At 41.0% G+C, this 11,648-nt stretch overlaps 1 protein-coding gene across 1 annotated transcript in view; it reads right to left on the reverse strand.

The window, feature by feature from the left end:
- Positions 1–9,232, reverse strand: part of Ptpn9 (protein tyrosine phosphatase non-receptor type 9) — a 63,646-nt gene extending 54,414 nt beyond the window's left edge. The window contains exon 1 of the mRNA XM_010626399.3: positions 9,192–9,232. Within this exon, the coding sequence (XP_010624701.1) occupies positions 9,192–9,197 (6 nt within the window). The 5' untranslated portion in view covers positions 9,198–9,232. The remainder of the gene's footprint in view (positions 1–9,191) is intronic.
- Positions 9,233–11,648: the final 2,416 nt, after the last annotated feature.

Below are 11,648 nucleotides of genomic sequence, written 5' to 3' on the forward strand. Positions count from 1 at the left end.
CAAATAAAAAGAAAAAAAAAAAAAAAAAAAAAACATGGTTGGAGGTGCAGCTGAAGAAGGCAAGACCTAAAGGCTCATGATGGTGCAGCACACCTGTAGTCCCAGCACTCAAGAGGCTGAGGCAGAAGGATTATAATGAGTTCCAGGTCAGCCTGGACTATATAGTGAGTTCAAGGCCAGCCTGAACTACATGATGAGACCCTGTCTCAAAAAAAAAAAAAAGGGACAAGGATTTAGCTCAGTGGTTCTGCCGCCTGCCTCTCAAGTGCAAGGACTGGAGTTCAATCGCTGGTATTAAAAAAAAAAAAAAAGGCAAGACTTCAAGATTAAAGTCACAATGGCCAGATTTACATATTTCCCTAAGTGATGAATGGAAATTTGAGATTATACTGTTAATCGGTATTACTCTTTTGAGATTTCCCTTAGAAAAGTTCTCACTAGGGGTGAACCATCCTCTTTCACCCACCAAGACTGAGACTTCTGAAACTAAGACTAAAGACCAAGACTATAGATTATTCAATTCTACAGACTTCCATCTCCCAAAACACATAAAAGATCCCCAGAGCCCAAATGTGTGTGCCTCATTCCTTTGAGCATTCACAATCCCCTCTTGAGTGTGTCCAATATCTCTATACATCTTTCCCACTCTTAACCTCCACCATTCTTTTGAATTCATGATTCGATTTTGAGAAATATGAACTTGACACACTTGACATCTAGCAGAGTGGGATTATAGCTCTCCTGTATCGTCACCCCAACCAACTTACATTCACATTTATTCAGTCTTCCCAAAAGGTACACTTGCAAGCTTCAAGACATTTTAAATGTGAGAAAACAGAGGTCCAGAGAAGTTAAGGACCTTTCAGGATCACAATGCTTATGATGGTACCAGACTCCAAAGCCTAGCTGACTAAAGCCCATGTTCTCTGCTGACTTACTCTGCATCCATCCCTGTCCCTGTCCTATTATCTAGGATGGCAAGGAGCATACTACAGAAACAGTGACCAAAACAGGCCTGACAGATCTAGAATACTTTCTTCATTTCTGAATGCTAAGCACTAACAGAGTCACTGACAAATCAGAATTTGTCTCAAAACCTCAAGTAAATGTACTGTGTCATGCTGACCATATAAAGTTGCTTTAGCTAAGAGAATATCTCTACGGTAAAATAGAACATGGATCCAAAAGATTGAAACTAGGTGGAACAACGGGTTAGATGATACTCAGGCCTGCGATCCCAGCACTCTGGAAGGCTGATGGAGGAGGAGCACAAGTTCCAGCCCAGCCTTGGCAAATCAAGAATTTAGCAAGAACTCTCAAAACTTTTTTTAAAGGCAAGGGGAGGAGCCAGGGGAGGGAACCAGGCAGATTATTGTGACTTCAAGGTCATCCTGAACGACTTAGCAGACCGTGTCTCAAAAAACAAAAATAATGGGCCAGGGACTTAGCTCAGTGGCACCACACCTGTCTAGCAAGTGCAGGGTCCTGAGGTTCGATCCCCATACCAAAAAAATAAATAAATAAATAAATAGAGGAAAGAGTAGCATGGGGTGGGGGTGAGGGTGGCTGGCAATGTAACTCAGTGCAAAGACCCTGAGTTCAATCCCCAGTAGGCACCTCCACAAAAATTGTTTTAAAAAATAGGCTAAACTGGTCATGGCAGCGCACATCTGTAATCCTCAGCACTTAGGAGGCTGAGGCAGGAGGAGTTTGAGACCAGCCTGGGTTACATAGTGAGCTCCAGGCCAGTCTCAAGTACATAGTGAGACCCTGTCTCAAAAAACAAAACAAACAAACAAAACAAAAAAAAAAGGCTAGCTGGGTGCGGTGGGACACATCCATAATCCCAAGGAAGTGGGACAGGAAAATCTCAAACTTGTGGCCACTCTGGGCAATTTAGTGAGACACTGTCTCAAAATAAAATCAAAAGGGCTGGAGATGTAACTCAGCAACACAGTGCTTGCTGGCTTAGCACGAGCAAGGCCCTGCGTTCAAACCCCAGCACTCCACAAATAAAAAAGAATGATAAAAAAACACACACAGCTAACTGGCCAGAAGAATGCAGTTAGGCAATATCAGACACATTAGAGGCTGCTCTCAGACCTCAGCCATTTTAAACTCACTGAATCAATACTTCCAAATACAGGGAAACTCTCAGGAACAAACCTATAACACAACACAGTGGCAGTCCAGTTTATTGTACCTAAAAGGCCATTTGCAATCCTAAAAAGAACAGAGCTGGAAATGATGCCAGCAATCTGAATGTCCTCACTGCAGTGCTCCATTTTGAATTCGAATTAGAACTGGGCTAGCGCCTTGGCAGGACCCAGACAATAAAATCCGGCAACTCCTAGGTCCAGATTCTCAAGGCAACTGACATTGGAGTAACATAAGCTTCCCCATGGAGCAGACTGGTCAAAGTTGGCTGGCTTCCCTGGCGGCGTCTGTATAGCCCAGGTCCTGCTTCATTCAACACTTTCTTCCACCAGGCAAGGCTGTGCCCAGGGAGTGGCATCTGGGCACAAGTCAGGTGTCCCAATGCTCCTTTTTGACCATGGAACCATCCCAGTCCATTTCTACTTCTTAAGTGGACAGAGGCTCTGCTATTTCTTTGGATGAGAGAAATCAGGACAAATGCTAGTCTCTGAACACTCTGCCTCACTGCTCCTGTTTAGTTCCTGTCCAGGACAAATGATTCCTGGAGTTATATCCAAATCAGACTTGCTTATTATACCTTGCCTCTAGATCGAATCTGTAAATCCAGAGCTTCCCTTCTTGAAGTAAGCCTGAAAGTCCAAACTCACTTCTACATGGTCTCCTAAACAACACAACAGTAACCTGGGTATTACCTGGATCACTGATTTCCAGACTGAAGCATGCACATGGAGGCTTCTAAAATACAGATTACTAACAGATTACTAGCCAAATGCGGTGGCACATGTCTGTAATCCCAGTAATCTAGGAGTTTGAGGCAGGAGGATCCAATTCAATTCCACTCTGTTCAGGAGTAGGTTTGAGTAAGACTTTAAAAATTTGCAGTGTAGCCAAGCCTGGTGGTGTATGCCTGTAATCTCATCACTTGGGAGGCTGAGGCAGGGGATCTCCATGAGTTTGAAGCCAACCTGGGCTACATAGTGAGACCCTGTTTCAAAAAAAGAAAAATAAGGCCGGGCATGGTGGCATATGCCTGTAATCCCAGCACTCGGGAGGCTGAGGCAGGAGGATCGCTGTGAGTTCCAGGTCAGTCTCAACTACATAGTGAGACTCTGTCTCGAAAAAAAAGAAAAATAAAACAACAACAAAAAATGCAGTGTCAACAAGTTATACTGACATTGTTCTGGCAACCATATTTGAGCCCCAGTCCTTGACTAACAATATTTCAAGTGTCACAGACCTATACTGAAGGGAGGGGAGGAAGATGGCTTTATATATAGGTCCATTTGCAAGGGAACATTCTGAGCTTTGTCTTACAAAGAAAATTCTCCATTTTATACAGTAGATTTCAACTGGATCCCAAAGGGGAAATATATTCAGGTGTTCAAAACAGATGACAGAGCTAGGCTTGAGAGGCTGAGACAGGAGGATCAGAGAGTTCAAGGTCAGCCTGGGCTACCTTGGCGACCTATAATAAGACCCTGTCTCAAAATTTTTTTAAAAAATCCCAAAAAACAGATGACAAGACAGAAAAAGAATTAAGCTGTATTATGTACCTACACTAATACCCCACAATAAATGTAATCATTATGTACTATAAATACATACTAATGAAAATAAAACAAAAAAAGATGACAATTCACATAACAGTTATTGACATAAGATACCAAGAAACTGTACTTGAAAAGATTTTGAACTCAAGAGCAGCAGCAAGCCAAAGTAACGTACGTGTCTCCTTTCCTTAAGCTCACAAACCGCATTGCTCATTTTAGACATTAATATCCGCATAGCACTTAAAACAGTATTTAGCAATTTTTTTCACTGTGGTAACATCTATCATAATCTTTATCACTTTTACTTTTTAAAAATATAACAGTCACACTGTTGTGTAAACATCACCACTATCTGCACTCAAAACTTTTCATCATTCCCAGCAAAATCTCTGTCTCCTATGAACAGTACCACTTCTTTCTCACCTACCAGGGTGTCTACTTCCTGTCTGCATGAATTTGCCTATTCCAGGTCCTCATGTAAGTGGAATCCTACGTGTGCCCTCCTGTGCCTGGCTTATCTGACTAAGCATAATGTTTTCAAGGCCCAGCTATGATGCAGCACATTACAATTTAATTCCCTTCAAGTCTAATGTCCCTGGGAATGCATACACCACATTTGATCTGTTCATCTGCCAAGGGATGCTTGGGTTGCTTCGCCCCTGGCTGAGAAGAACACTGTTATGGACACAGATGTACAAATTTCTCTTCCAGGACTGGCTTCCAGTGCTTTTTAGATATGTACTTAGCAAATTTCTAGTTCACATCGTAGTTTGTGGTTAATCTTGAGACACCAGAAATCTGATTTGCACAACTGCTGTGCCATCTTGCATTCCCACCCACAACACAGCACTTGTTATTTTCTGTTCCACTTTGTTTTTCTTGTTTTTGGTTTGTTTTTTAAAATTTATTTATTGGTACCGGGGCTCAAACTCAGAATCTTGTGCTTATGAATCAGGTGGCAGAACCACTGAGCTAAATGCCCAGCTCCACTTTTTTTTTGGTACCAGGGATCGAACTCAGATCTTTGCGCTTGCGAGGCAGGTGGCAGCATCACTGAGCTATTACCTGGCCCTTTTTTTTTGTTTTCTTCCTTGTGCTAGAGATGGAACTCAGGGCCTCACGCATATAAAATAAGAACTCTACCACTGAGCTACACCCCAGTGCCACAGATTTTGACATGGGCTTTTATTAATACACCATTGAAAGGGCAATATGATACAAATTAAGAGCTCTCACCAGGTGCCAAGTTCAAATAGTTCTAGAAGTTTCATTCAAAATACAAGTTTCCTCTCCTGATTTTCTTGCAAAATCATTTCTAAGGCTGGCACTTTCCCAGCCTGTCAACTAAGAAAGAAAATGCTTTCTTGCTAACAAGCAGTATACCGGCCTTTATTACGACAGTGATTTTACAAGAGCATGGATATTAGTTTCAATAAATTTTTCTTAAAAAAGAAAATGCTACTTTAGGTGGCTAAAGACAAAAAAGAAAAGAAAACAAAGATTTTGTCATTCAGTTCTAGAAATGTCAAGTGGTTTCTCTAAAACATTTAGAATCCTAATCTAGAAAGGGCTATTTCTGAAAGCAAAAGTACCCTGGAAAACCATGTATATTTTAATCTTGCTAATTACATCACTTGGAAGTCTCCAACCTAGCCAGAAATAAGTAATACTATTTTTCTGGTAGTCTCCAGGCAGAGAAGAGCTAGTCTCTCCAGACAAACAGACATTTTCCCAAATAAAACTTTTATTGTGGTCATGTATCATGCTCAATGTTTCAGGTCTTTTTTTCAGTAACCTTTTCTTTATGATTATGAGAAAGAAAATTTGGAAATTACAAAAAATAAAAATGAACAGAAAAAAATTCCTTTCTTTGGTTTGAAAATTTTTCTTCAACTTTTTTTTTTTAAACCGGGTGTGGTGGAGCATGCCTATAAATCACAGTGCTCTTGGGAGGCTGAGGCAGAAGAGGCCAGACTGGACTACATAGTTCAAGGCCAGTATGAACTACAAAGTGAGACCCTGTCCAAAAAAAAAAAAGAAAGAAAGAAAATGAAAAGCTTTTGGGGGGAAGATAGGGTTTTGCTATATAGTTCAGGCTGGCCTTGAATTCATAATGATCCTCCTATCTGGGCTTCTAGAGTGTGGGGATTATAGGAATGTGCCACCATACACAGCTCAACTTTTCATACTTGATAAAGAGTTTTTATTTATTTTTTTGTTTATTTGTTTTTTGTTTTTTGAGACAGGGTCTCACTATGTAGTTGAGACTGACCTGGAACTCACTATGTAGCCCAGGCTGGTCTCAAACTCACAGCAATCCTCCTGCCTCAGCCTCCCGAGTGCTGGGATTACAGGCGTGCCACCTGGCGATAAAGAGTTTTTAAATAAATTCCTTTTATCCAGGCATGGTGGTGCATGCCTGTAATCCCAGCACTCGGGAGGCTGAGGCAGGAGGATAGCCACAAGCTTGAGGCCGGACTGGACTACAAAGTGAGAATATATCTCAAATAAAAAACAAAACAACTATCTCAAATATAGACAAAAGCATGGACAAAATGAAGACAAGGTAAAAATTTAATAAGTAGCAGTCTCATCCCACATGTTGAGAGGTAAGTATGCCATATATGCTTCCCATTATACTGACCATAATAGTTGAAAGATTAAACTATATATGTACAATTAAAGACTAGTTGTTTGGGTTGGGGGGGATGTTGGTTTGTTTTAGCTTATTTTAGTACTAAGGATTAAACCCAGGACTTTTACATCGAGCTATACTGCCAACCAACCCCTTTTTATTTTTTATTTTAAGACAAGGTCTTGCTAAGTGGCACTGGTTAGACTCAAACTTGTTATCTTCCTCAGCCTCCTGGTATTTCAGCCATGTACCACTATGCTCCTCTGGGGATTTTTGTGGGAAGGGGAGGTTGTGGTGCTAGGGATCAATCGCAGGGCCTCAAGCATGCATTCTATCAGTAAGCCAACCCCCAGCTCAAGTAGTTTTTCTAAAGGCAAAGAACAGACTTTATATCTTAAGATGTACAGCTAAAGATCTAGATGGACCCCAAATTCCTAATCCCCACTGAAGCATGTCATTTTTCACAGATACACTTATAATAAGCCTATAGACCTCAGGAATGATCAATAAAACAATGTAGCCACAGCTCTGCAGGGAAACTTGGGAACAGCTGAAACCAGAAACACCAAGTGAGAGCTGCTTCCATGCCCCTGTGTATAGGTGTTGTATTCAGATACACCCTATATGAAACTGTGTGGTGAGAGGAAGGTGGAGAACACCAAAAAAAAAAGCTCTGCACTTATAAGAGCATCCTAATACTTCTCATCACTGAATTACCAAAGGCTCTGAACAACAGCCCTCTATCCTTTCTTACATTTTTTTTTTTTTTTTTTTTTTTTTTTTTTGGTGCCAGGGATCAAACTCAGGTCCTTGTGCTTGCAAAGCAGGAGGCAGAATCACTAAGCTATATACCCAGCCCTCTTATATTTATTTTTATGAGTCTACAGTCACAGTGCATAATAATCAATTCATCATGGAGAGGTGATGGCATGGATATCACACAGTTTAAGATGCCCCATTACCCCTAGATTTTAAAGACAGTCACCCTAAGCAAAACAGTGCTACCTGCTTCATGGGCTGTGTGAAAAACAAATGATTTCAATACAATCTCCTCATTCTTCTGAAAGCATATTTCAGACCTTCAGAATGTGCATGAAGGATGCAGGAGTCCTTGGCCTCACTGCATATAATAAATTGCTTCTCCTCCTTGGCAGGTGTCTTAATATTCAAGAATTGATAAAAACACAAGGTAATTCCTTAAGGATAGAGCACAGAACAAAGACCAGGAACATAGTCACAGATGAATGACAGCTGGATGAATGATCAAAGTGTAGTTCTGAGGATTTGTAAGGACTCCTCCCATTCAGGTGATATTAACACTAAACAAACAAGAGATTGGCACATAATTACCTCCCTTAACAGAGGAATAGAGACTGGATGGGAAAACAGAAATAACACTACATTATCGTGTCTGGGTAGGATAACAGGGATCTGCCCATCACATAAAATCCCTCCATCTCTGAAATCCACTGCAAAGACAGAGAACTACTGCGTGATCGTTACACTAAAAAATAATTAGTTATAGATTACAGCTCTTCTGTATGTGAAGCCAACGCCTAAAACCCTTACCTGGGGACACTAGTTTTGGTTTTGTTTTGGTCTGTAGTGCTGGGAATGAAAGCCAGGGCCCTGTGCACTCTATGCCAGTGCTCTGCCACTGAGCCGCATCCCCATTCCTGAGAATAGGTATTTGAATAAATACCAAACATGTTAAGCAAAGACCTATCTTTAACATAAAGACAGGAACTTGTGGGTCAGGGATTTAGCTCAGTGGTTCCATCACCTGCCTCACAAGTGCAAGGTCCCAAGTTCGATCCCTGGTACCAAAAAAACAAACAAACAAACAAACAAAAAACTGAGAGGAACTTGTAACTGCCTCTGACTACAAAGTCATTCAGAGATAAACCATGGTTTCTCAACCCTGTCACTAATGACATCCAGAGAACCAAGCTGGACATTGGAGGAGATTCAGCAGTATCTCTGGTCTCCAACCACCAGAAGCCAGCAGCTCCCAGCTGGTGAAGCTCAAAGGTCTTTAAGTATTAATAACTACCACTGAGGTAAACAATGGAATGAGAAGCTTTGTTCACAAGGTCTGTTTAAATAAGATAAGAAAGATGGTACAAAATGTCACTACTCTCAAGTACTAGCACTTTTTTCTTTTTTTTTTTTTTGGTACAGGGGATCGAAGTCGGGACCTTGCACTTGCGAAGCAGGAAATGGAACCACTGAGCTAAACTTTTCTTTTTAGACAGGTTCTCACTAAATTGCCCAGGCTGGCCCCATATTCCCAATCCTCCTGCCTCAACCTCCTAAATAGCTGGGATTACAGGTGTACACCACCTCACAAGTGTCACAAATTGTCATTATTTTGGGGGGGACATGGGAGATTTTTGTCAAAACAAAAAGCTTTATAAGTGAAACCTAGACCACTTGGGACATGATGGACTCCAGGATTCCCCAGCTTCACAGTGAGCTACATTTTCAGCCCTTTCATTTCCATTTTGAGACAGGCTCTCAGTAAGTTGTCCAGGCTGGCCTTGAACTTGCAATTCTTCTGCCTCCCAAGTAGCTAAAATTACAAGCATGCACCACCATGTGGGCCAAACTGCTACTCTTTCCACTGCAAATGTGAGTCATTTTTAGATCATCAGATAACCTTTTAAATTTTATCTGGGGCTGAGAGCATAGTTTAGAGGCAGAACACTTTCTTAGTGTACGCACAAGGCCCTGGGGTTCAATGTCCAGCACCACTTACACACACACACACACACGTATATACACATGAATGAATGCATACACATATATAACACCCACACACATGCATGCATACATACACACATACATACACCCATGCATAAGTTTCATCAGAAAAAAGCAGCCAAGGAAGCAGCAACAGACACCACCACCAATGATCTGTAACACAAAAAAGAAGAAATAAATCAATGAACCAATGGGTTGTACAAAAAGTATTAACAGCATAAAAGAGAAAATGTGTTACCAGCAAGTGGCTTCATTGCCTTCTTTTAATTATTCAAATTCTTTTTTTTTTTGGTAATACTAAACATTGAACCCATGATCATTCACATGCAAGGTTAAGTGCTCTACCACTAGGCTATATCCTAACCCAGTGAGTGTTAGAATTCTTACGCTATCTCAAAGTTTTTTATTTCCAATCTTCATTTTTCTTTTCTTTTCTTTGGTTTTGAGACAGGGTCTCACTATGTAGTTGAGACTGACCTGGAACTCACTACATAGCCCAAGCTGGTCTCAAACTCACCGTGATCCTCCTGCCTCAGCCTCCCAAGTGCTGAGATTACAGGCGTGCACCACCACACCCGGCATCAATCTTCATTTTTCTTCCTTTTCCCATTTGGAAAAAATCATTTTATGTGGAAGAGAGGGTAAATATACTATTATCACTACTCTTAATATTGGGTATTTTGTAATTATAGGGGATTTTACATAGTTAACTGAAGCAGATCTCCCGTATCTATTTAAGAAAAGAGAACAAAACAGGCTCAGAAATGTGAAATAAAATGCCCAGAGCTACACAGAAAGCTGGAGATTCCTGAAGTCTATGTAAGACTCTTCACAATCATATCTCAAAAGGCCTAGGTTTCATTTATAAAACTTTCTGCTTAAAAAATTTAAAAAGCCAGATTGCCAGATGCTGTGGGCACATGTCTGTAATCCCAGCATTTAGGAGGCTGAGGCAGGAGAACAAAGTTCAAAGTTCAAGCCCAACCTGGGTTACACAATAAGACTCTGCCTTAAAAAAAATAGGGCCAGGGATTTAGCTCAGTGGTGCCTCTGCCTGACTTGCACACCCAAGTTTGATCCCCAATACCAAAAAAAAAAAAAAAAAAAAAAAAAAACAGCCAACCATAGTGACACACGCTTTAATCCCAGTACTCAGGATGCTAAGAGGACCACAAATTCAAGGTCAGCAGACTACATAGTGAGACCCTGTCTCAAACAATAAAAATAAAAAAGCTGGGCTTGGTGACGCATGCCTGTAATCCCAGCACTCAGGAGGCTGAGGCAGGAGGATCACTGTGAGTTCCAGACCAGCCTGGGCTACATAGTGAGTTCCAGGTCAATCTCAACTACATAGTGAAACCCTGTCTCAAAAAAACCAAAGAAAAAGAAATCTAAAAAATTAAAAAATAAAAAACACTGGGGGTGTGGTAGTACAGGATTGTAATCTCAGCATTCTGGGAGGGTGAGAGGCACGAGGATCACCAGTTTGAGTCCAGCCTGGGCAACTTAGCAAGATCTGTCTCAAAATTAAAAATAAAAAGGGCTGGGGATTTAGGTCAGTGGCACAGTGCCTGCCTGGCAAGAGTGAGGTCCTGAGTTTAATCCCCAATACCAAAATAAATACATAAAATAAAATTTAAAAAGCTGTGGATGATATACCTCAGTGCAAAGGCCCTAGATTAAATCTCCAGTACCACCAAAATTAATAAATAAAAAGCATGTAGAAAATCTTAAAAAGCTCCCCTTTTTTTTTGGTACCGGGGATCGAACTCAGGTCCTTGTGCTTACAAGGCAGGCGGCGGAACCACTGAGCTAAATCCCCGGCCCAAAAAAAGCCCCATTTTTAAAGGACTGATTGCAGTAATTATCTATCATGAATTCATACACGAATGATATGTATATAAATAATGACGCATGCCAAAACAAATGCAAAGGTAAATAAAGATTAGCTAGGTATTTAAGCAAGGACCAAGTAATGCATGGATTAATTTCACCTGATACTTCAGCCTTAAAGTCACAGATGGCTCTCTTAGTTCCTGCCTCTCAGCCTGGGAATCATTCTGCTTTTAGAATAATCACTCAATTCTTTTTTTTTTTTCCCCTTCAGTACCAGGGATCGTACTAAGGACCTTGCACTTGCCAGTCAGGCAAGACACCACTGAGATACATCTCCAGCCCTAATCCCACAATTCTTGACTGATTGGTCACAGTACTCAGGATCAAAGCCAGGGCCTTGCACATGCTAAGCATGCACTGAACCACTGAGCAAGATCACCAGCCCTCTTAGACTTTTTGTAATAAAACTAGATAAAAAGAAAAGAACTCTTGTTTATTTTCTTGGATGGGTTTGGTATTTCAGAGGAAAATGGGACATATTACAGTGACTGATTTTCCCAGAGAAAAATGGAATGCTTTTCTCAGATGCAGAAACTACAGAAAGTTATCTTAGTGCTAACCGTGGATAGCTGGAGCAACCTTGCCATCCCAGCTACTCAGAAGGCTGAGGCAGGGAGAAGAGGTGTGCAGCATGACCTACTGGAATT

Source organism: Fukomys damarensis, unplaced genomic scaffold, assembly GCF_012274545.1.
Source record: "Fukomys damarensis isolate Sample0158 unplaced genomic scaffold, DMR_v1.0_HiC HiC_scaffold_25, whole genome shotgun sequence".
NCBI lineage: Eukaryota > Metazoa > Chordata > Mammalia > Rodentia > Bathyergidae > Fukomys > Fukomys damarensis.